This window comes from Haemorhous mexicanus, chromosome 9, assembly GCF_027477595.1.
Source record: "Haemorhous mexicanus isolate bHaeMex1 chromosome 9, bHaeMex1.pri, whole genome shotgun sequence".
NCBI lineage: Eukaryota > Metazoa > Chordata > Aves > Passeriformes > Fringillidae > Haemorhous > Haemorhous mexicanus.
In genome coordinates this window covers 7698792-7725489 of record NC_082349.1, presented here as the reverse complement: position 1 = coordinate 7725489, position 26698 = coordinate 7698792, and the positions used below count along the sequence as shown (strand labels likewise).

The 26698-nt window shown below is 42.5% G+C and overlaps 1 protein-coding gene across 1 annotated transcript in view; it reads right to left on the bottom strand.

The window, feature by feature from the left end:
• AGBL4 (AGBL carboxypeptidase 4) overlaps positions 1-26698 on the bottom strand; it is an 870267-nt gene that overhangs the window by 194993 nt on the left and 648576 nt on the right. Inside the window, exon 7 of the mRNA XM_059853862.1 lies at positions 2477-2566. Within this exon, the coding sequence (XP_059709845.1) occupies positions 2477-2566 (90 nt within the window). The remainder of the gene's footprint in view (positions 1-2476; positions 2567-26698) is intronic.

Sequence of the window (26698 nt, the reverse complement as noted above, 5' to 3'; positions counted from 1 at the left end):
CAGGCACAAGCATCTCCTGATGTATTAAAGCTGGAAAACTTGCTTCTCAGAGGCCTTGGCTAGTCAAAAAAACAACAAAAACAACCTAAAACAAACAAAAAACCAACAACAACAACAAAAAGCCACCAAAGAAACAGGGGCTGTAATAGGCAGTTTCTGCCAGGCTCCAGGAAACTCCTCTTTGGAGTATACAGCTGAAAATCCCTCAGCAAAAACCAGGCCAAAAAGGGCAGGAAGGGAACTGGCCAGCTCAAAGACAGGTAGAAAATTGAGTAAGGAGTCAGATATTATCTTCAGGCTTTAAAGAAGACAGTGGCTGAACTGATTAAAACCAAAGATTAATTGGAAAAAATTTAAAAATAATATAAAGCTTTTTGCTCATTCTCTATCTCCCTATGGACTGATTCTCCATGCTTGGGCAGTACCAGTTCTGGTGTTCCATCCACAAAATGCTGCTTGCTCCTGGGGAATCTTTGGGATCAGTTTCCAGATCTTAATACTCCAGGTGGTGAGCATCATCAAACATTCAAGAAGAAATCTCTCCATCAAGAAAAAAAATAGTCCTGACATGTTCCATATGCACTGAGCTGGCATCTGGACATAAAATCTGCAACACCTAACTATGCCAAAAAGCTTCCTGAGACTCCAGAAATAAAATTCCTAAGTGTGGCCTCAACTTGACTGCCAGAGGAATCTTTTTTATCCCTTCTTTTGATCCTCCCACACAAAAGTTTCCAAAGATGGAGCAAGCACCCAATTTCACATTTGGCAGTGCTAGAAACAACGCTGCAATGGCCTTGAAAGGTTTGACATTTCCACTTGTCTGGATGCTAATTCTGCACAGGGCAGGGGCTCAGTGCAGAGCCCAGAGCCTCTGGGTCCAGGAGTCAATCAGGAGCTGCAACTCAGCCACAGCAAGTTTCTCATGTGCTTCTCCAAAACTGATACCCCCTTTTTATTTTTCTTGTATTTCCTATGCTTTTTTGTTTGTTTGTTTGCCTGGATTTCCGTTGTTTGTTTTTTTTCTTTGCCTTTTTTATTACAAAGCACAAAGTTTCCATGAGACAATCAGAGCATGACTTCTATCTAGCTGTTTCATCAGGCTAAGCATGCCACATGCTTTTACACATCCTTTTTTTTTTTCTCCCCTGATTATTTCCCTTTTGAATAAACTCTCCATTATCAAAATAAAATAACATCATTTACAAAGCACCACCTCAGCAGCATGCCTCAGCTTTCATTTCACAGGGCTATGCCAGCAGCCACAAACAGAATCAAAGCAGCCAATTAAAAATCCATATTCATTAACAAACATCATGTGTGCTATAATGCCCTGCATCGACTGTGGCACGGCAGGAGATGGGAAACTCGCTGAGTTTTCCTGCTCTCAGTCTGAAGCACTGCTTCATTAGAGGAAGGGTTTCACCTTTGCTACTCCAGGCCAGCAAGGAGAGAGTCCTGCAAGCCCACAGGGCTGGGGCAGCAGAGGGGGCAGCTGCTGATCTTTTCCCTCAATGCTGCCAGACACAGCCCCTTGCCAGGATGAGGAGCACACAGAGAAGGCCATGAACCTGTGCCAGACCCTCCCCACCGAGGTCCTTGGGTACCAGCAGGGCCAATGGCAATGGAGTCTGTGGCACCATGAGCAGACAGCATAATAAACTCTGCATATGCTTGATTGATGCAGCTCATCAGCTCAGCAGGGCCAGGTCCGAGCTGCTGCAGTGAATTACCAAATTGCCCTGGCTCCAGGGGAGCTACTTTGATTTACACCATCAACACTTCACTGCTGCAGACTGTCACATGCATAAGTACAATATTTCAGACCTGCACAATGAAGTTATATGAAGGCGTGCCAGGGTTATTTATTTATTTGTACCCACCAGCCTGAGATTTACAACTCTTTATAAATACAAGCTGGGCAATTTGCTTTCTATTTTTAGCAGGAATGCTTTGTGCAGGAAACAGCTGTCAGCCACTGGGAGCTGTGTTCCTCAGAGCAGCAGCTTCAGACAAAGAGAGGCCTCTTAGAATTCAACTGGAGAGCTAGGGTCACTGCTTTGTGATGGAAAAGAAGCTGGAGATGGTACACAGCAAGAAAAAAATAAGTAGTTAACAGAATAAACCCCGGAAAAATGGGCTGGAAAAGCTCTGAGAAAAGGACCTTTACACAAATATATTGCATATGAGTGTGGCTGTCTCATTCTTCCCAAACAGCTTCAGAGCCCAACCCTATCCAATTCTGACCAAGTTCAGCAAACCTTCACAAGACTTGCAGACAATCTATTCCTACAGCCTCAAGGGAGATGAGCAGCTGGGTATCAGAGAGAGGCTCTGCTGATATCCTGATATGCTGATTTCCACTGTGGAAAAATCTGTCATGTCCCCCTTCAGAGCCAAAGCTATGGCCACCAAGCACGTGCACCAGCAGGAGATCAGATCCCCCCAGATCTGCCACCCTGGGGCAGGGACTCACCTTGGCAGACGAAGGAAGAGGGTGTTTCCCCAGGATGGACCCGTGCTGTGATGAACACCACTTTCTGTTCAGCCCCTGGACGCAGGTTTGCTGCAGCAGAAAGGGGCAGGGGACAGAGGGGGGAAAGAAGAGAAATAAAGATCATTAAACTGTGCCCCAGAGGTGGAAGCAAACAACTGTTAATTTCTAAAGCACACCCTTTCATTAGAATTGGTCACACATTACAAACAAGCACAATCCCTAACCAGGTCTCCTTCCCAGAGTGCACAAGGGCTGCAAGACTAATGACATGCAGCCAAACCTGCAACAACAACTTTAGCTCTCTTTTTAAACCCCAAGATTTACTGCAGCGAGTTTAACTGCACTGTAATTGTGCTCTCACTCGTGATAAATGTCCCCCTGGGCCACAGGAACAGCACTGGGGCTCCAGTCAAGGTAAAGCCAATTGCATCCTGCATTACACTTGGTCCAAGCCTTAACAGTGCCAGGCAATGGCCAAGTGCTACAAATTATATTTATTAGGCTTTGCTCTAGAGGATTTAGAGGTGATTTTTTAAAAATCTGTTAAGTGTTTGGGACTGCATCTGCTCTGACTGAAAGAAAACCTAAAAAAAAAAAAAAAAAAAGTATAGAAAAGAGACCAAGATTAAATCCAGGAACCTTCTCCAGTGAGGGCATGAAAATGTGCCATTTCCCCTTCAAATTGCAGATAGGTGGAAGACAGATTTAGATCCCAACTATGCTGACTTTAACATGGGTTAATCCCTCAGTTTTGAAGCCACACCACTTTGGCCACCTGCTTCAGCCATAAACTACGTGGGTCAACCAGGATCCTGCCTTTGTTTGTGCTGTGACTGCATTTAACAAACAGCAAATGAAAATTATGCTCTTGCAAAATGGGTTCTGGGAATTTTAAAGACTATAAGAGGTCAGGACCTCAGTTAGATGTCTTATCTCAACCTGAACACACACAGCAGGGGTAATGCTAAACACAGCAGGCTCCAAATGCTAGAGACAGTTTAAATCTTTGTTTTGAAGTAAAAAGTTTACAGACTGGAAACTAAATCCAAGGGTTTTTTTTTTCCCCTGTTTTAATTAGGTAGATGTATTGCACACATATCCAAAGCCAGACTTTGAGTTTCAAAGATGTGTGAGAGTCCTCAAGACCATACCTTAGGTAATTTTTTTTCATTTCCCAAATTCTTAGAAGTGCTCCATTTTCCCTAGGGCAAATCACACCTTACAGAACCATAGGAACAATCAATACATTTTTTGCTGTCCTCAGGAGACAATTGCAGCAGGTTTTTTCTTTTATTTCCTTAGCATCTCAAAGTCCTGCAGCTGCTCTCCTATAACTCAGCCATTCATTTGTCTCTCTTACACCAGCTTCACCATTCTCTGATGGTTGAACCCCAGAGGCAAAGAAATATAAAAAAGAAAGTCTCTGCCAAACTCAGCAGCTGGTAGGGTCAATTCTCCCAGCAGAAGAAAAGTGGAAGGCAGCAACAAGGAGCACAACCCCATCAGCCAGGAGTCAATGACCATCCCACATCTTTTGCATTAAGTAGTGTGGGAGGAAGGAGATAAATCAGCAAACCAACTTTAGGGAACAAAAGGAGAAGGCTGGGATCACTTTAGCAAGAGGAGATGAGTTTTCCTCCCCTCTTGGAAAACCAGCATTGCATTAAAGGGACTGTGGCACAGCACAGATGTGATGCTCAGCAGCGTGACTGCTTTGGATCTGGAACAGCACTGGTCAGGAATCTCTTGGGCAGAGGATTGGTTTGGGGTGTTTTCTGGCTTTGGCTTTGTTTGTTTTCAATTATAAAACTGTTGTTATTTATGCTTCATAGCACTTATTAGAATCATTATTATGATCAATAACTTTCACTATGCAAGTCTATTTTAATTGGCAATAAATTAAAATCCCCAGAAGTCAAGTCTGCTTTGCCCCAATGGCTATTAGTAAATGATATCCTTGTCTTTCTCTTGACCCATGAGCCTCTCCTTTTTATTTTCTCCCCCTGTCTTGGATAAGAGGGAGAAGCTGTGTGGGCATCTGGCTGCTAACCAAGGTTAGCCCACTAAACAACCACAAAACACTCTTTCATTTTATAATTTAAATGTTACATTAGAAATACATCCTATTTTCTACTTCAGGATTGAAAAGATCAATCAAAATTAAGAAGATTAGAAGTGTATAGCTTTGCTTAGTAGATGCCAAAAGTGCTTAAGCAAAATGACAGAAAGGCACACTCCATTTAGCCACAGCTTTGAGACTTGTGGAAATGCAGATACATCTGTTGTGGTACCATTTTACCCTTCTGAACACCTTAGCAGTGAATCTTAGAAACAAAACTCTTTGATAAAACAGGTTTTTTGGAAAGAAAGAAAGTAGACATGTCTGGAATGGTTCCTTTTTCATTTGCTGTTCTGGAGAGTATCTTGAAGATTTAAATGAACATTTTCTCTTCCTTTGAAGACTACCACTATCATATTTGCCTTGACTTATGACTGAGACCTAAACAATCTGTCACTGTGTGTTACACCCTGGTGTCCTGCTACTCACCCACTGCCATCCTGCCCCTGCTCAGAGGAGAATTCCCCAGAGCAAAGCTGTGGAGATCTGAGATGCTATTCAGAACAATCAACACTAACCTCAACATCTACTCTGGCTCCCCAGCAGCCACAGCAGTGATAAACACCAAGCAAATTTCGTACTGAAAAGAAACTCAATGAGCTGCAAGCAAGCAGCTCAGATCTCTCATTCTGAGTATCACTCGTGCTGTTTGGCCCTCAACCCATGTTCCTTCCCCTCTAAAGCTTTGGCATGTCAAGCCAGTCACTTAACCCCACTGGCATCACTCCCTCAGCTCTCACCCAGGAAACAGCAATTTCCACTCCTGGTTGCTGATTATGCTGCTTCAACTAAAGCAGGGTCACACAGAAAACATTTTCTACTTACAAAGAGAGAGTGAGATCGAATTCTAAACCTTCACAGCAAGGCAAGAAATTCACTTAGCCATTTTCATTCAATTTTCATTTTTATGCTACTATAAAAACATGAAAATGATAGTATTTGTATATAGCAGCTTAATGGGAGGTATCTAGAACATTCAAGCAGAAATATTAAATTTATGGAATTCCATTTGCACCACCAAGATGAGGTACTATAACAGAACTGAGGTAGGACATCACTCCTTAACATCCAGGATCCTTTCTGCTACCTTGTCAGACCAGAATCAGATTTGTGGTGTTTTAAATCTTGCAGTCATGATGTAGTTTGTGATTCAAGTTCACAAATTAGCACTAAGGATTAGAAGTCTGACCCTGGATGTCTGGTTCAGAAAGCCTTGAGGCTGGTGCCCATCAGGAGAACTTGGGAGTGAATTTCACCCCTTTGCAGAGGACTTCAAAGTTGAGAAAGGAACTAGAGAAATCATGTCATCTCTGGAAGACCAGAAGGCTCTAATCCATGGGAATCCATCATCCTACAAACATATGGCCAAATAACGATTTGATTTAAATACCCACAAATATTTAATGGAATGTTATCCACTGCAAATGAATTCCATATTGCCATCCTGTCTCAGGTACTTTGCACTAGTAGGTGGGCTGCTGCCAGCATGTTTTTATTCAAAACCCTGCAGGTTAAAGACTCCACAGAGGAAATCAAACCTGCTCTATTGCATTACCCTCCTGTGTGCCAGCCCGGCTCGCCTGTGCCCAGCAGAGCTGGAACATCTGTGTCAAAAGTGAGCGCTGCCCCAAGTGCCTCATCTCTACTACATTAGCCTGCTTCACCAAATCAAACCCAAGCAGCATTTACTGTACTCTGTTTGTTCCTAAGAGACCAGATCAGCACCTAATCCTATTTATTTTTGCTCCTTCTGGCCACAAATGTCATTTCAGATAGGAGCGTGCATCTCAGCAATGCAGGAGAGCAAAGGAACAGCATTTTTGGTCACTACTGAATCCCTCTGGACTTGGTGAGGTCAGATTTTCTTTCTCACCTTCTTACAGTTGGCTTGAGCAGCACAAAGGAACTAAGTGGGACAAAAGGTCAAAATGCTGCCACTTGTACCAGAGAGTGATGAGCAAAGCCTGGGCTACAGGTTCTGGAAGTCAGACACCCATTCCTGTGCAGTTTTACCTGAAATGGGAGGCAGCAGTGCTTTGTCTCCCGTGCAAAAGCCATGGAAGGCCAGGTCTGTGATGGGGTGGCTCTGCTACAGGGGACCCTCACTGCTCATGGACTGCCCTCACCTCCCATCACCTTCAGTCTGTCCTGTCTGAGTGTTTTTTCAGCAAAGCCTCCTTTGTGCAAGGACCATCTACTCAGCAATGGTCCTGCATGTGATGCTCAAAGCTGCATCCGAAACCTTCCAAGTTCTGGGTGTTCATTCAGGCTCTGTCCTTGACTCTGTCAGGTGCTTAAGTACATGATTTGTTGGATGGACTTGCATTGTGCTCAAAAATGTGCTTAACCATAATTTTGGCATGAGAGCTGTGCTGAATTGGGGCCATTTTGCAAGAAGCCTGCCTCGGAGATCATTGTCACAATGTTTTAAAGTTGGAGATTGTGCAACTATCATCCTTTATTGCTCGTTTCATGCCAAAGTCTCCCTTTCTTTTTACATTCCTCTTAAAAGAGAAGCTATTTTGGAGCATTTAATATTATTTAATCTCTTCACTCTGGCAGCATAGAAATTACAGGAACCATTACAATGGTCCTGTGTGAGCGTATGCTTTATTGATGTATATGCTGACCTAATATCAAATTGATTTTACTCAGCTTTTCTGCTGACCATGGAAAAATGCAAATTGGGTATTATATTTGCACACTAATTTTATTGGGCCCCTGTGTCTTCATAAAAAGATAAAGTTTGGGCTAATAAAAATAAAACATTTCTGGGGCTAATATAGGCAAATGTTTATGTAGGCAGGTAACAAATTGGTTTGTCATTTAAGGGAACATAAAGAGCACTAAAATCATCTTTAGGCAAAATAGATTGGTGGCTTTTGCTTAGCTTTTAGCTTTCATTTGCAAAATCAATTTAATGTAGCACAGTGTCTCAAAGAAAGGGTGACACAGGATTAAGACATTAATTGTATTCCCCCTCCATAACTCCCCCTTATTCAGAGGCCCTGGGATTTGGGTTTGCTCTTGTTCAAAGCAAATTAAATATATTTCAGCAGAAAATGGGAAGAAGGAACCTTTAGACTTTGCCACGTGTGAGCATCCTATGGGGACAAACAGGGGCAGGTAGCAAAGCAGGACTCATTGTTCTGAAGGCAGATGCTGACAGAGTTATCAACACTTGTCAGTGCCCCCAGGAATCTGAAAGCACAGTGGCTGTGTGATGTTCTTCCTGGATATGGCTGTGTTCCTCCCTCCTCTTCCCTCCCAGTCCTCTGTATCAATGCCTTGTGCCTCCCTCCTGGCTTCCTGCTGGAATGCTGCTGAGTGAACTTCCATGCCAGTTTAAGGGGACAGGCTTATATCAACAGCCTAACTTCTTTTTATTGAAAGGAACTGGCCTATTTACATCTCAGAGCAGGCACTCTTTCCACCCAGTTCTTGGTTTTCATCCCCTCCTTCCCTTTCCCTGCCTCAGTTGCAGGGTGTTTTGGAGGGGTTCCATGTGGTGGGAGGTTACATAAACAGTTTTGATGTTAATACATGACTGCATTTTCAACGTAATAGCCCAGCAAAGGGATCTGACTGTGAAGCAAAAGGCCAGAAATATCTCCTGGTAAAATTATGCTGAAGCACAGATCGAATGATGCTGCAGAGCTATTTGCAAAATCAGGAATGGCAAATGCCTACAGAGCAAGAGCCCCCTTACCTCCCAGCCACATTTGCTTGTTTCTAATCTTCATTACATCTTGTAAGCAACCATTTTTCCATTTGGGCTCTCTGATACTGGCAGCTCACTACGCATTTGAGGCAGGAAAATTAAATGCACCCAAAACCAGTCAAGATACACTCACGTCTTCCCTTCCTCCTCGTCTCCACTAAAAAAAAACCCTCCAAAAAACACTCCTAAAAACCTGAGGTTTTGTTTTTTTTAAATTATACATATGCACTTGAACGTTGGAACATGCAGTCTTATGAATAAGAATGGAAATCTGGAATATGAACAGCACATTATTCGTCCTCAAACGGGCAAGGTGATGACAACTCCCAATTAAGGATGCAGACAGTAGCATTTAATGTCACCTACCTGCATCACTGTCATATCATAACAGTTTAGCAGGCAGGTCCCCAGCCTGCTTTCTTTTTCCCTTTTCTGCTTTGCTATTTATAAAGTCAGGTTGGAGTGTAGATCAACCCCTTGCCCTCCAGAGACCGGAGGCACGCAGTAAATTATGGGAAGGCTAAGTGGTACATCAAATGTGTCTCCTCAAAGCTATACATCATCTTGTTAAATTTGATGTCTAATCCCAGAACCCCAGGAATCATTCCCAAAATCCCAGAAAATGCATGTGTCCTTCAGATGATATAGAACAAGAAAGTAAAGTTTACCTGCAGGGAAAAGAAAAAATAAAACACCAAGACAAAAACATTCTAGACACGATTTGCTAAAGTCCTCATTTCACTTGAGTATCTTTCAGTGCCATTTCCTTAAATGCCATTGACTCAGAACTCACCCATCTGTACTTGAATACATGAACTCTGATCTACAGTTCTCACTTTATTTTTCCTCACAGTGGTTGACAATACACTACAAACTGAATAAACCCAACATCCTATTTATCTCTCTCTAAAAATCTTACATCAGATAGAAATGCAGCATCGTACATATGCAGCAGCACTTCTCAGTGACAGCAATAATGATCTTCAGCCATTCCAGAGGGTTCTCCTGACTGAGCTCCACAGCCCCTCACCAGTGAGGAGATGATGGAAACACTCAGGAGCTGCCTGCTGCCCCAGAGGAAGCAGACCTCATCCTTTGGGAAGGAATCAATTCTAACTGGTATCTTTCTTGCTCTCTCTGTTCAGAGCTATCATCCCTCTAGAATTCTCACCATCCCAGTAGCCTTCACTTTTTACAAAGGGATGGAACTAAAATATTCAGATGCAAGACATTTCCACCTGAAATACTACATTACATGGGTACTTTCTCAGCTTGTCTTTAAAATCCAGGGATTGGGAAGATGATGTTAGGACCTGTTAAAAAGCAATCCTCTATCAGCTCTCTCCAGTGGAGAGGGCTACAGCTGTGTTTGTTTGCTATAAGTATGCATGGACTTAAAGATAAGAGAATAATTTCTGGCAGAATTTCAGCCAAGGTAGAGAAGAGGGAATTACCACCCCCTCACAAAATAGTCCAGCATTTACAGGAGCAGCCAGGACACCTTTGATCTGTTTGGGGATTTTTTTCCAGTTTTGCTGTGGCTTTGCCTGTGATTAGCCTTAGTGCTCAGACTTTCCTATATAAAAACTGAGAAAAACCATGTTCACTTCAGAACAGAATTGAGAGTCCCAGAACAGCTACTCTCAAAACTCTTCTGGTTTCTTTGAGATGCACAGCCACATCCTTGTGCTCACCATGGATTTTACCAAGGAAGGCAGCACTGAAAATGACATTTATAGCTGCTATGAGATACAACTCCAGAATCTGTGAGCCCAGCACCTCCAACCTCTCAAGGCCAATGGATAAAAAAATAGGGAAGGAACAAGCTGCAACACAACATGCAAAAATTGGGAAAGATATTTCTGGGAAGCTGTAACTAGGAATCCTCCATTCACTGGGGCTACATCTCATATTATTCACTTAAGAAACAGGCAAAAAGTGTAACAGGAGGAGAATTAGGAAAAAAGAAAAACTTGGTGTGGCTTCAAATAGTGAACAAAGCTGGAGATGTACTCAGTTCTCCTTCTGTGAGGAAAAGAACTGAAAAGCAACCAAAGTTTCAGCCTGCTGGGCTAAAGTCCCAGATCTGGGGGAGCAGTGAAGCAACACAACCAACACTGCCACCAATTAATCTCCTGTGTTCCACCTTTTTGACACTGACCTGAACAACATGAACCCTGCTCTCTCTTATTCTTCCTGAACACCCATTGAAAAGAAGTGGGGACATGATCAATTACAGGACTCAGGAGATGATTATTTTTTTGATTTATGTGTTGCATCAGACCCTCCCTGGGCAGAAGGACAAGGACTGACAGGGTTAGGAAGAATAAAACCTTCAGTGTACAAAACCTTGAAAGCAGTGATCCCAAGCAAGATGTGCAGGGTGATCTGTAAGGGGTTTTGGCCTTTACTGAACTATGACTGTGAGCTCTTCAGCAGCTGAGCTAGTGGTCAATAAAAAGCAACCTGCTGAAATGAGATTCATGAAGAGCCAGGCTCCTCAGAATGTGACACTGACCTCTCTGGGAAGCACCAGCACTCTGTTTGGAGAGAGCCTTGAGCCCACAGGCAAGAGAGAGACCCCAGTAAATTGTTTCTCTTTCCATGTTCACCCCTTGCCTGAAATCAGAATTTGGCCCCACACACACAGCACCAAAAATTAAGGTGCTCAGTAGAGGGTCTTACACACCAAATTCAAATTTGGAAATACTTCAGCAAGGTGGGGGATGCAGACTGCCCCCAGGGCTGAAGAGCACACACCCCTAAGGCAGCCAGGAGCAAATCCTTCTTTACTGTCATGTTAGACATTGGCTTCAAATCAGGGTGAGAAACCTGTTCTTAATGGAAGCAGGATGGCAAAGATGGGGTGGGAAAGGCCCCATTTTCACAGTGCCCTGCTTTTGTTCATTGATTCTTTGCAGATTTTAATCACAGGGACTTGATGTCAGGGAGTCTGTGGCTTGGGAGGAGTCAACAGCCCTAAATCAGCTTTGCTCAGGTGTGTGTGCACTCCATTCACTGGCAACTGAGTCCAGCACCAGCAGGTGTCACAGACACAGCCTCAGACAGGAGTGCACTAGGAATATTGGACATATATCAAATCCCAGAGTCTGGCAGGACAAAGTCCTGTCACACCCTTGTCCTTTCCTCCAAAAGGAAGCAGTGAGATGCATGCCTGGAGGCAGGGCACTTCCCATTCTCGTTAAGGGCCAACAATTAAGCAAGCTGCCATTCTTATTCAGGTGCTGCTTAGACATTTTCCCCTCTGTTGCAAAAACAAATATGGCAAAGATGTTTAAATTCCACCTGGACACATAAAACCTTCTCCTTCCCCAGCCAACCTGCTGCCTCAGTCCCCTGCCTTGCAACAAACTGAGAACAGCTCCTCTCACAGATGAGGAGCTCCTCTTTGATCCCTCTCAAAGCTGCCTGGAAGCACCACATTAACTTCATGTGCATGCAAGTGCCCACAGATCCTCATTGTCCTTTTTGTCCCATCATTAGTTAGCAATGAATTCCAGAGGCACAGTCAATCAATACAGCACGGGGCATAAGGGAAAGCACATTTTGTTGCCTGCACTAGACACACACTGCAAGGCTGTGAGAGCTTTGTAAAACCTATCTAGTCAGCAAACTGTTAAAACCAATTTATACACACTCACATTCCCTCTCTCAAGGCAATAAGCCTATGGAGAATTTTAATTAAAGTCAAAGGAGCCTTTAAAAGTGGAGGGGGAGAAATCTAGCACAGCGAGAAATAAATTAATAAAAACATGCTCCAAGTTGAAGCTCAAGGGGATCACTCTCAGTCATCATTTATTTAAAGGATGGGACACGTCAAAGATGGGAATGTCAAGTGGGAGATGCTGTGAAGCAGCAGAGGACAGAAGAGGGGCTGAGGAACTGCACACCACAGCTTCTGCAGCAGATCATTTTTTGTCACTTAGGTTATACTTGTGGCTGGCCACCTGCTGCTTGATATTCACTAGCTCTCAGAGTTAGGCACTGAAATATCTGTATGCCCTTTCACAGTTGAGCTGGGGAGGACCTTTTAGCTCACCTGGACCATCCTTATCTGGTGAGCACCAAGTTTCTGTAGAAAATTATTCCTTTCTCTCAGCCTGAGGGAGTTTTTTTCTTGGTATTTAGCCAGCAGGTTTTTTTGCTGAATTTCATTCTATTTGTCATTTGCTTCTTCCCTTGGTGTTTATATATTTTTAAAATTACTTTCTATTTTATGCATCATTCTAGCTTTTGCTTGGGCCATAGACTACTCCAGAGGAATTGACTGACCCCTCCAGAGGAACTTCTACAGGCAGGCAAACCACAGATCTGGTCAATTCTCATGTTCCAGAGCTCAGAGGAGAGCTGGCATCCTGCTCTTCACCTGTCATTTCTGCAGCCACCAAATCATATCTTGCAGCCTTTTCCATAGCACAGGCAAGAGATTTCTTCACTCTGGGCCAGCTGCAAACAAGCAGTGCCACATTTCTTAACTTTAACAACTCCCAGTATCAGCTGCTGGAGCAACTTCTCATCACCTCTTGTAACAGCTCAGTGGAGTGTCAGAGGCTTGTGTGGATCAGTGTCCTCAGCAGCCTCCTGGCTACCAGCCTGGGATCACGTGGAAATTAATCACCCATAATAAATCATGTGATTTTACTGGAAACACACCCACTCTCAGCCTTCAACTACAAGAATTATGGAGATCCAATATTGACTATCTTGACACTCATTATCTTATTTAGAGAGTCTTGTGCTGTCAATTTTCCAGCTAGATCCCTTGGCAGAAGCAAAAACTTCATGGATTAATAAGACCCCACATTAGTTTCCATGTAAAAGCCTGGAAATACAACTCATTTCCAACGTAGGAAAAAAAATTTCAATTATTCAAAACATTAATAAGTATATTTGATAGTCAATGTAAATTGAATTATGTTTTGCCCTTTCCCATAAAACAAACCAAAACACCCTTTTCATGGAAAGAGGGTTAGAAAGGTTAAAAAAAAAATGAAGAAAGTCAAAGTCATTACATTCCAATCAAACTTGATAAATATGTAAATTACAGCAACTAAACAATTGTCTTTGACAAATGGCTTCCATGTAATGGATTTTTCATAGTAATGAGGCTACAGTGCAATTGTTTTTTTAAAGCCTTACATTTCTCATTAATAAAAAGTGTGAGTCAGTGTGCACAATGGGCATACATACAAAAAAAATTTAAAAAAATTAAGAAGCAAATGAAATTTTCAGACAGCAGTTGACATCACAGAGGGATGCCTGAGATGGCACCATTGCTTCCATCAGCATTGACACATTGTTGACTTTAATTAAATAAGTAACTTTAAATAAGTAAATTGAGTTTAATTAAGTGGCTTGAACTTGAGGAGCTACTCTGTGCCAGAAGAAAGCCCAGGACTTTGCCACTTGCCACTCAGTTGGGGCTTGTTTCTCCACCCAGAGCAAAGATGCCAGCTGCAAATGCTACACAGGCCCTACAACACCCATGGAAATGGCAAAACAAGCAAGAAAATCACTTCATGGCATAGAAGCAACTTCCCTGGCCACCAGCATCTTCCTGCCCCATTGAGTCCACTGGCATTTCAGACCAGGGCAACCATCACAGCATCTGTGCATCTCACTACCTTGCTGGTGGAGTCTGAATGCTACTCCAAAGAAAAAGATTCACAGAAGAAGATGACCCTGGACCATACAGAACCGCTTTCAGTTGCCTTATCATTGTCCTCAGGACATTCCAGTACTCAGCAAGGCATCTCTAAGCTTCTTACTCTTGATTTCTGTTCACTTGATGCATTTTGGAACAACAGAAGGGCAGCACCCAAGGTGGTTTGAGCCTGCAACACCTTTTCCATGTAAAAGAGCAAAGGTTGCAGTGAAAACGTCTCCAGAGCCACAGAGGCTCCCTGGCCATGCACCCAGCTTTAGCAGGACACAGCACCCAGGCTTCCCTTCAGAGCAGGCTGCTGGCTATCACCCCTTCCCAAGGCCTACAGCAGAAAATGGACTTCTCTCATCTTTTCCAAAGGCCTTTCCTCTGCAGGCATTTTGCCACATCTGCAGAAGCAGGGCTGTTTTCCCCATCCCCACATCCATCCTGATTTAAATAGAAAAAACAGGCTAATTAAAGGGGGAGTGGAAAAGATTATTCCATTTTTCCAAGTTCCCCAGTTTCCCCATCCTGTGTCCCCCATCACCCTGGTGCCAACAGGACTCCATTTACATATTCTGTATGGTACAAAAATTCCTGAAGTATAGGGAGAATTTCAACATGCATGCCTATGTCGTTTAATACAATTTTGGCTGCTCAGCCCTTCCTGTTTGAGGGAAGACTGCATTCACATCCCCTCACTATAAGGAATTCTGCCACCTGGCATTTGAATTCCTGAGTCAAGGGTACAAAGCTGAATTTGTATTTAGTCCCAAACACTCTCTGTGCACCCAAGGGTCAGCCAATACAGGGTGGTGATAGATCAAAGACTCTGCTGCTGATTTTAAGTTATTTAAAGTAAAAACAAACCTTCTCACCCCAATCTGTCGAAAGTACCTAAGGGTGAAGAAGGGAAAACACAGCCAGGGGGAATGTCAGTGGGAAATAAGGAAAGAGGAGGTGGAGGAGAGGACTGTTTATAAGTCTTCTAATAAGCCTATAAACCCTGGCTCTATCTCTGCATGCATGCATTTCTTTTGCTGATATAGGATGCATACCTCATGTAATGCTATTCTTGTGAGCCAAGAAAATCTGCATGTAATACAGCAGGAGAATGCTAATGACCTTCTGCTGAGCTGGAATCCAGCAGTATTTCCCTTTATCAAAGGTAGGCTTCAGAGCCAGCAGTCAACCTTGGGGTTCCTCATGGAGCTGAGAATCAGTGAGTACAACATGACCACACACATCCCAGTCTGTGCTAAGTGTCCCCCACTTGTACAGAAGTTGGAAATTCTTCCCAAACACCCCTCAGGTTATAAAAAAGGTATTTTTCAGGCAGCACTTTGTCAGTAAGAAAAAAGCAATTTCAAGCCCATTCAAGTGATGGATCCTTGAAGCAACATGGCTTAACCAGCTCATCCAGCACAGACTACTGAGTTTTTGGCAAAACCACCAGCAAAACATCTGTACCCCAACTCCCCACACCACCCTGGCCCCACCAGGCTGGGGAGCACTCCCTGGTCTTACCCAGACCTCTGATGAAAGCAGTGTGTTACTCAACCACACTGTTCTCCAGTCAAAAATATTTGAGAGATTTGGAGCTTTTTCAGATGAAAGAAAAACTAATAGGGATACTCCAGATGAGTGGAAAAACAAGATGTCACCCTGCTGTCCTTAGAAGTATGTGACACAAAAGCTTGATTTGAATGAAAATCTAAGTCAGCACTTGCTTGTCTTCTCAGTTTATGAACTGATTTAGGAGAAACAGAGAACAGATTAGTCCTAATTTGCTTTATCTTTGCATTCCCAATCTATTGATTATAATAATTGTGGAAGCTATCTTCCCATTAGCCACAGCTATTACCACACAGAGCACATGCAAAAGCCAGAGTGGATTTAAGTGGTTTTGTTTCCAGTGTTGGTTTAATGTAGCCCTGCACATTTCCAAGGCACAGAAAGAAAAAAAGAGAGCTTCCATGCCATTAAATTCAAGCAGATTTTTCTCATCATTGAAGAATTTAAGCTTTCAAACCAGACATGTCCACAATGATGAAATTTAGGACTGAACCCTGGAGAGGCTTTTCAGAAGTTGTCAGGGCTGAGCCCAGACCACTGTCCTAGTTTTGAGAAAGCTTCTAAAATGATGGAAAACTTTCTGAAGGTCTTTGTCCTCTATCAAACACATCATGTAACACTGGCTGAATATGAGGAGAGAAGTCAAAAACCCTGTGTTCTTTCTGTTGCTCTTCCACCAAACTGATGAGTAACCTTTCAAAAGACATTCAGGAATAAATCCGCAAACAGATTTAGCCACTAAAGTAGCCTAAATCCCATTTAAGTCCATAGTTTAGATCTTCAAAAACTGCATTCAGCTGTCACCTGGTTCAGGAGATGTCAGTATCCATAGGCAGCTAGAGCTCTCCCTTTGGCCAAGTCTCCCAGAAATCCAAATCCCTCTGCCTCTCCTGCTGGTTTTAATCGATTTTTCCAAATTGTACCTAAGGGAAGAGCACCGCAAAAATCACGGAGGTAAAAGAATAGTGGCAACAATCTCCAAGTTTTCAACACTCCTAGGCTAAGAAGACTTGCCCAGCATTAGGAAAGTGTCCAGGCAAAACCCCTTCTTTAGGCTGAAGACACCTGAAACCACATTTGAGCTTCCAGGATTGTCCTAAACACGTTCGACAGGAGAATTTTTTCCTTTTTAAAGTACATAGCATCAAATAGCACATGAACCAGAAACCTGTTTTCCCTCCTTCCACACTGACACCCTGAATACAAGATTACAGCATCCTGGTTGCTCTTGCTCAACAGCTAATCCAGTGCATATTGACTAGGTGACAAAGGAAAGTAGCTTCAGCGTGAAGATATAAGTACCTCTTCCCATCCCCAAAGCAGGAAGACTGGGATTCTCTGAAATATCAAATTTATAACACAGTTTGGAAAACCTAAAATTACAGGGATGTGTTAAAATATTGTTTCCCTATCCCAGCTCTCCCCTGACTTGTCTGTGTAACTTCAGGAGGCACGCCAGAGTGAGAGGACCTCCCCAGTGCTGACAGAAGATGTGAATTGAAAACAGGGACAGAATCCATTGAGTACACTCTACCTGACTGCCCTGAGTTAACCCTGTTTTTTAAACCTTATTCTGGGCTTTTTCTGGGAGCACAGATGACTATTGAAAAGCTGCTGGTTATTTTAAGCAGCAGATCAGGAACCTTCCAAGCTGAGCGTGGTGAGGGAGGCACAGGTTGCCCAGGGAAGCTGTGGATGTCCCATCCCTGGAATTGTTCAAGGCCAGGCTGGGCAGGGCTCTGAGCAGCCTGGTCCTGTGGAAGGTGTCTCTGCCCATGGCAGGGGGCTGGAATGAGATGATCTTTAAGGTCTTTCCAACCCAGACCATTCTATGAAGAAAATTGGTACAGGGACTGCATATACCTGCCCTGCTTTTTTTTTTTTATTATTATTTTTATTTGATGTCTGTTTTCACAACTCTTGCTTTATTTTCCTCCATTTTGAAAGCACTAGTAATGATTATCTGGTTTTACACATTGCTTTGAGATCCTCAAATCAAATAAAACCTTTACATCTCCTTGCATTTATTACTAAAGCCAAATTATGCCTGTTTGTTCTGTTCCCTGTAAAACAATCTGGAAAGCACTTTCCCAAAAATCTGCACCTTGATCATGCAGTATTTTATCTACAAAAATGCAGATCTCAGGTTTTTAGGGTGGTTCTCTTTTTCTTTTTTTTTTTTTTTTTTTTTTTTTTTTTTTTTTTTTTTGTCTTGAATGGATAGAATACATCAGAAGAAAGAGAAAAATAATCCCAAAACAAATGACCAACAAATCTTTCCTGGAATTTTTTTTGTTGTTGTTGTATTCCTTTCCTACTCCTCTAGCTGTGGGTCACAAATGTAAGTGGCCTTTCATGGCAACATACATCCAAGATTATACCAATATAAATCAATGATAGATATATTTTAGTACAATTTTTAATATGCCATTCAATCTTTTTTTTTTGGATAGAAAAAGAGAACCTGAGCTGCATATAAATGGGTCACAGTACCTCATGTTTACTGTTAAACATGAATTAAATCTGAGTAGCTTGGCATATCTCTATAATAAAAAAGGAACTATTAATAAGATTTCATTAAATGGGGAGCTAATATGTAACAGCCTTATATCAGATATGTGAAAACAGAGTTTCATAACAAGGTTGGGAAAAGTATTATCAAGGACCTAAGCAGAAAAATCTGTCTTTCTCGATACTGGAGGAATTTATATTTGAAGAGTGCTCTTTCCTATTGAGATCTTCATTGACTTGTACAAAAATACCCCTTTTAATCTCAAATCCCCACTGGCATTTTCATATAAGCACTGAAAATGCTATTGGGCTTTAGAGATTTAATTTAATGAAGGAAAAGTATTTCTATTAAAGTGTGTAATTTTTTTTATTTTATTTTTTTTTTCCAGCACAACATCTTCTGAGAAACCAGGGAAACAGGATTATTTTAAGCTCTGAAAAACTGACTAACCTGTGCCCTTGTAGAACTCCTGCTTCACAAAGGGAGCTTAACAGCTGTGGCAAAGCCTGTAGGTGTACTTGAAAAGGGACCCTACTGTCCCAAGTCATCCACACTGAGAATGCCAAGCCTGGAACAGGCAGCAGGCAGAGAGGAAAAGAAATGTCCCCATGCAGTCAGGCTGTTTGTGCTAAACTGCTGCATCATTAAGCTCCATTTTGAAATGTCAAAGATGGGGAAAACTCACCAAATAGTACTAAATCTTTTGCATTAATAGACTGAGCCTCTCATCTGTTCATGTCAAAAAGTATTAGGTCTGGCTGGGTAGGTAACAAATTCACTGTTGGGGTAAATGAAAGCCACTCCATCAATTTGGGCAGAATTGCACCCATTGCCTCCTGTGAGGGGATGGGCTGAATTGTGTCATTTAAGGTTCCCTCCATAATTCTCACAGTACTGTTTTTGTGAGGCTAAAACCTTTTTTTTATCTGCAGATCACCCATGTCTTTCTTGTATGAATATTCATTACAAGTATAAATTCCTTTTCATATTGAGAAGGCAAGAGCACTTGACACCAGGAGGCCTCTCAACAGGACACAGCCAGGGCTGACAAGCTCAACAGCAGTTGTTCTATTTGTGTGCAGAGCCTGCACCAAGTTGAATTTCCTCCATTAAAAAAAAAAAAAAAGTTGTTTTTTTTACTTAGGAAACAAGCTGATCGCTGAGTTACAGCAATGCAAACCTTAGAAGTCATTCATCTCCTACAACAACAGCTGGGCCCAGGAGTTAAATGTAAAAGTATTGTGACAGCAGGAGAAGGTAGAACAGATATAAATACCTGACTTCTCATGAGATCTCCTGCCTATCTCATATTTGGACAGCCAGCTCTGCAGAGAGGTTATTTCTGCAAGGAGGTGCAGATAACAGAGTACCCAGTACAAACAAGAAAAAGGACCATCTCCTGCTTCTGAAGTGGGACAACCTCTGTGGAAAGAGAGTCTGAAGGTCTGATTCCTCACAACCAGTGGAAGGAGTTGCTGTAGGTTTCACCAGACCTACAGCCCAAAGGAAAGCTGCTGAATCTCTGAGTTCTCTTCCCCAGGTTTAGCTGCCCATGCTCTCTGTTCAACATCCTCAGCCCTTCCAGGCAAGTAACATTTCCCCCAAGCATGAAATTGTGGACAAAAAGATAATTGTGCCATTGACCTCAGTAGATCCATGGCTCCCCTGTGTGCTCAGCCAGTACAGCCACGAGTCTTTCACTGCTTGGGGTTTCTGTGACTGCCCAGGGAAAGCCAAAGTTGGGATTTCACATGGCTTCCTGCATCAGGTATGTGATTTGTGCCAAAGGACCTCATGCTTCATTTCACAAGGTTAAAAAGTCAAATATGACAAATCTGGGAATATGAGCAATCACCTGAAGTAGTTGGAAAAGTAAATGCACCAGAGTCACAGATGGAACATAAAATTAATTTTCACTTAAACCTAATTAAAACAGTGGTCAAAGATCATCCTTGAATCTTTATTAAATAAACATATTGTTTGGTGCATATTTGCATAGCTACACATTTGAGCTAGACACACAACTATTTTAGTCTAATTGGCTCCATTTATTTTTTATTGTGGGCAGCATGATGGACCAAACTCAAGGGCAAAGATTGACACAGTGTTTAGGCTTGGCTTAACAAGCATCCAGAAGTTCCCATTTCTACTCAAGTGTCACCCAAAAATTTGCAAATAGTTATTATGCAACAGATCCCTCTTTGGCTTTGTGTGAAAGCAATAAATATTATTAAAACATTTTTACAGTGGCTCTGTTTCCTTACTAAAGAAACAGGAGATGCACTGGGTTATGCCCTGCATAAAGCCACAGTCCTGCCTCACAGGCTATCACAAGAGTGCCAGATTACTTCCATTCTTCCACAATCTAAGCATAAACAGGAGAATAAAAACCCAATTTGTTGGCACATGATCTGGATAATACAGAGGTCCATCTAGTTTGTTTTTTTAAAAACATCAGCAGATTCTTTTCAATCAGAAGCCAACCTGTCTCCCTAAACCAGCTTACCCAACTTTTGATTCAGAACAATTCTGAAAGGTGCTGTTAATCCCCCCATCATGAACAGCCTCAAACTTTGGATACAGGTGCAAATTTTACAAGTGACCTCTGTCACCTCAGGAAACTGAACAAAAATCCCAGTACTGCTGATAAAAAACCCTCAAGCCACCAGGGACCATCCTTCAGCCAGCATAAATTGTTCCTGCTCTGCTGGAGCCAGGGGAAATGTGACTACTTGCCTTAGCTAAGGACTTGCCCAAGTCACTGGCTCATCTCTAATGGCCCTGCCAGGGCACAAGGTGGGTGGAAAGGGAAAAGCAAGCAGGGAGAAAAGGTTGATGTAGAGCAGCAGACAGTGTTTGGGTTTTTTTAAGAAGCTGGCACTGTTAGTAGAAATCTCCCCTCTTCCATTGCATTCTTATGCAAAACTCAGCTCTGAAGGTTACCTGCTTCCCCAGTGACTTGAAATGGAATTTTTTGAAAAGTAATCTCTTCAATCTGTCTCTTCCTGTATTTACAGAGCATAAAAGTAACCATAAAATGCCACCTTTTTGGAGCAAATCTAATCTGCCCTCCCAGTAATACCAGGCCACATGATGATTATCTCATTTTCTCTTTGACAAATGTGGACTTATTGGCTGGTCAGTGTCAAAAACATGCATGTCTCTACACCAGATACATAGCAGAAAAGACAAATAGAAAATATGAAACACTGAGCATAGGCAATAGGAGGCTGATGTCTCTGCCTGGTGACCTGCCCTGCAGAGTCAGTGACACAGAGCAGCCTGTCATTTTCTCTGCTTTGTTTATGGCTCGTCCACTCCTCTTCTCCACTTCAGCTTCAGACAAGGAAAGAGGTAAAAAAGGACAAGATGGGCAAAGAAAACTACTTCTGCATGAAGGGCAAAGGAATTACCAAGCTCTTAACAAAAGGAAAGCAGTAAAATAGCCTGGTTTTGGACACCTTGTTTGGGGTAACCAAGATCTCTATAAAGAGACAAGGTCAAAGGTTTCTAGGGAGGAGGTTTCACTCGATTTTTCTGTGGATGGAGACAAACTGTAACTGAAGCTCGAGGAAGAGAGGAAGGGAGGAAGAGAAAAATAAGCTTCCATTCCAGACTTCTGCTATGAAGGACTGGGAGAGGAAGAACCCAGCCCTTAGAAAATCCAAAGCCTTACTTAATTCAGCAAGAAATAACAAGCTGCCCAAACGAAGCAGTGACAGCCCCAGTGGGGATGCTGCTTCTGCAGCAGATAGAACTGCTGGAGTGCCAGCACAGTGACACTCAGCTTGAGTGGTGACAGCCCAATGTGACCACTGCAAGGCACAGCTCAAGCCTTTCCCTGGAGTTTCACAGCCTGGCTGAGCAAAGCCCAGCCTTATCTGGGTCAGCAGAGCCACTCAGGTTCTGAACTCAAAGGAGAGCTCTCCTCTGCCCTTGGAGGTGGAAGCCTTGGATCCCTTTGCTGGGCTGGCAGTGGCAAGGTTTGTACCTCAGTCCCAGCAGTCAGGCTGCTCAGAGAGCCCGTGGAGAGCTCCTCTGCCAGCAGTAGCAACAAATGTTACATGGAAAAAAAAAAAGGTAAAAAAAGGTCACTTGTAGCCTCAGGCGTAGGGATGGAGAGTTCCTCTGGCTCCCTGGAAAAGCACAGGAGAGCAAAGCCTGACAAAGGGAGTACTGGGGCTGCAGGGAAGAGATTAGGCAGGCACACATCCAGGAGGATTTTCAAAAAAGCTCTGTCCTTTTTGAATCCACAGGATTTAGACAATAAGGAGGAATCAGGCACCTGACTGCCTTCCTGTACCTTGGCTTTCAACCAGGATTCATCCCACCTGGCTTTCAGTATTTAAGTAATGAGCCAAGCACCTCCAGAGAGCAAAGCAAGCCTTAGTGGGAGCAGGCACCCTTTGGAGCTTCCAGTCCTCTTGCGCTGACTGCCAGGGGAGAGTGGAGCCTCCAGCCTGGGCAGTTCAGATAAATGCTCAAACTTAGTTATGACAAATCTAGAGTTAATCTCTCCCTGCTTCTCCCTCTGTGAAATAAAGGTCAGCCCTCTCCTGTCACCAGCACATCCATATCCACCACAGGCAATTCTCAGGGTGAAGGCTTCATCCTGCTTCTGCTTCACCCAGGAGTTCTGCAGCTGAGGGATGTGAGGAAAGCCTCAGGTCTGGATACAGTTCTGTGAGCTGTGACACAGCCTGTGTTCTATTCTGTGCCTGCCTAGTCCAAGCCAGGACCTGGGAATACTCTGTGTTGGGAGAAAAGGCAGAAGGAGCCTTTTCTTTGTGGTGTGGAGAGCAAAGAAATGGAAGGGGAAATACAGAAGTCTTGCTTAGGTCCAGCAGTCACATTAAAGAACTCCCTCCACAGTCATTACACTTTATTCCTGCACTTTCATTTTCCAGTATCATGAGGCACACTCCAAAGGCATATTTGCATTGCCAAGGTGTTACCAAAGTGAAGTGAAAGAGCTTAAAGCTTCTTTTATAGACAATGCATCTATTCATGGTAGATAAAGGGATTAAAGATCCTACTGAAATCCATTAGAATCAGGAGTAATACTGCCACATATAGTTTTATTTTACACTTTTATTATACCTTTCCTCACAGGATCTTAGAGCACTTGTCAAATGAGAAATTAGGCTCTGCTACTTTAGCAGCATAAAATAAAAACTCTGCTTTAGATAGAGAGGACAGCTCCACTGACAGCTGAAGGTCACACAGGAATAGAGCCTGGCTTGTGGTTTCTGCTCTAAAGCCCATTCTCTTTTTCAATTAAAGGGATGACAGTGCCACATACACACAGCACTTGGGGTAAACATTTGTCTGAGTTCCTCATCTCCTCCTACCATTATCTGCACCATTTTTATTTGAATGCCTCATCCTATTTTTTTTTTTACCCCCAGAGTTTTCTGCAAAATTCAAATGAACCGTGAAGAAGAGAATGAGAGGTTTATTGAGCCATAGCAGGCTAACACTACCCATGTTCCTGCATGATTCGAATACTCAAGTGGCCCAGATGCTCTAACATTCAATTAATGAATTCCAGAGATTTGGGAAGGGGGTGGAGGGAAGAAGAAAAAAAATTACACAAGATGTTGGCTTTGCCGTTGCATTATCCTAGGTGTCTCAGTCTGATGAAGGTTAATGAGGAGAGTTCAAATGCTAAGACATAATTAAATAGCAATAATTAAAGAAGCTGACACTGCTAGAAGCAGCAAATGGAAAAAAAGTAAGGCTGTTTCCCTTTAAAAGAAAGTGGGATGTTATTGCTCCAAACACAACCCTAATGGGCTTATGAAATGGATCCCTGTATTCCAAAACACGAGGCAAGCACTCATTAATTGGTATCATTCCACATTTAGTGCTCTTGCCTTGCCTTCCCCAATGCCATTTGCTGGTTTTGGATGGGATCCTCAGCACAGTGAAGCCCGTTTGGCAAGCTGGACCCTGCTTAGATGGACACATTCTGTCCTGTCACAGAACTGCCAGGGGTTCAGACACTGCCCAGATGAGCACATTAGGAAAACTGACAACAAAAACCACTGTGAGACAGGCAATGCCCTGACCCATAATATTCTAGGAGCAGCCAGTGCAGGACATAAAACTGAATGTTTGGAAAACTGGAATATTCAGATCCTAAATATTCAGAATATCCAGTTCAGAAAACTGGAATATTCAGACCCTAGTTCTAGACATTTGGGTTCATTGGATACCCTTGCTTTAGACTGGCTGGTTCACACAGCATGAAGCAGAAAGGAGGGAAAAAAAAAAAAACCAACTTCTAATTTATTTTTCTAATTAATTTGCAGCTGCTAGTTAGCATGCATCTTTTGTTAATGACATCAAAACTTCCCACTGTTCAGAAAATTTCACTGATTTACTGAACACTTAAGAATCACTCAGTGCTGTCAACATGGCAAGGACTGCCATGGTAAACACCAGTTTGCCTGCTGTTGAATTCCAACTCTGCATTAAGGGAGAGGGAGACAAGAGGAACTCTCCTAGCTGAACAAAGTTATGTTTAGATACAATATAAGGAAAGGAAGGTAGAATGTGTTGTTAAAAATTCAGTTCAAGCCAGCCTCCCTCAGAAAGTGTCTTTTTTTAAACCAGATTGATTCTGACATTTCACCTTTCTCCTGACCACGGGCTCCTGCAGAACTGGCACAGCATCCATCACTGCAAACACCTGAGGAGCAGTAAGTCTCCTTTTGTAAACCTGCCAGCAGCCAGTCAAGGCAAAACTTGCAGCTCTTTACACAAAGGTGCAAAATCCAGTGCCAGAGCAGACAGGTAAGAGCTCATTTTCATCCCAAAGTCACACCAGGATTTGAAGATAGGTCTCAACAGGTGAAAATCCAGTTCATCAATGCACTGAGCTCCCATGAATGTTTTCTTAGGTCATTTAGTCTTTCTAAGAAACTTAAATTACGAGGAAAAACCACTAAGAATAAGACTAACAAAAACAAAAAAACCACCCCTCCCTGCCTGTCTGCATTAGTAAGGTGTGCTGCCCTTGCTCAGTGGTGAGCAAGGGGAATCTGTTTACAGATGACTGGTGGCTGAGCTTTTGACAGCAGAAATATGTCTCCCAGAATATGTTTCTGTCCATCTAAGCTAAAGTGCTCTGCTGTCTCTTTCTACCTACAGATGTCTTAAATCCAAGGCAAGAACTTGGCAGGAGCCAGAAGCCAGGCAAAAAGTACTGCAAATATATTTATGGAAGTTGTACATTTGGAAGCTTAGCAGACAGAAACCTAATTATAACTTCATAAGCTCTTCCCAAGGTTGATTCCACAGTGGCAGAACCTGGATAATCAACTTTCTGAAGCTGGTCACAGGAAAAAAAAAAAGCCTTATTTTCAGGACAGGTTCAGGAGGGAGAAATTCTCCCATTTATGCAGGAGTTCCAAAGCAATTGGCTCCAGGAGGTCAACCACCCGTTGTAGCCTTGGTACCAGCTCAAAAAAAAAAAAAAAAAAAAAAAAAAAAAAAAAAAAAAAAAAAGTTAATTACAAAAATCCAAATGAACAGCCCCAACCCAAAACCTGTAGGCAAAGGGCTCTTGACTCAAGAAGTCACTCCCATTTCAGGATCTGCACCAGCAGAAATCCAAAGGGCTTTCACAGTAACTTTTACTGTGATAAAACCACTTTTGCCCTTCAAGGCTTTTTGCAGAGATTTCAAACTGTCAGAAACTCAATTTGCATCCAGAGAAATGAGATAAATGCAAACCATCTTTAGCTTTTAAGGCCAAAACCTGCTGAAGTTCCCATGACAATGACTAGAGGGCATTTAGATACATCTGCCTGCTCATGACATGTTTTCATTCTTTCACTGCCTCAACTGCTATACCCAAAAAGCCTTTCCTTGTTTAATCTCTCATGCTTCATATTTCTTTTCAGGTTGCTGGGGTTTGTTTTTAGGGGTTTGGGTGGGGTTTTTGATGTGCTTTGTTTGTTTGTTTTTAAGGATGGATTGCTTGAATGGCTCAGAATGACAGAACACGTAATTACCAATTGTGAATTGTTAAGAGCAACATAAAAAAGTCACAACAAATATTTACAGAACTTGCAACAGCAGTCAAGGCCTCAGGTGCTGATCATCAGCCTCCAGAAAATCAAGAGTTAAACATGAAGATCCCATCTGTTTTCTCCTTTGAACTGTTTTTAATGAAACAGAATGGCCTATATTAATGGCCTTTCAGAGATTACAGGATGCCAAGACTAAAACTGGCCCTTTATAATCTAAACCTAAAATCTGATCAACTCAGGCAGACTATAGAGACAGTAAACATCCAGAAACAAAGACCTCTAAGATTTACTAACTGATCTCTGTCTGAGGAAGATTTTTTTGCTGCTCAGTTCTTCATCTCACTATTTCTTTAAAAGTCTTTTCTTGTTTTCAAGACAATTTTTCCTGAAATAAGTGCACATAAAACACCAAGATTCTCCAGTCTGCTGTTATTCTAACATGCTCATGGCAGAGGAGATAGGAAAGGAAGGAATAAGAAAGGAAAATAAGACACGTACAAGGATCAGTTTCTGTACATCAGCAAAAGACCAGTTTTATCAGGTTGGGAAAAGGGAGGGAGAAAAAGT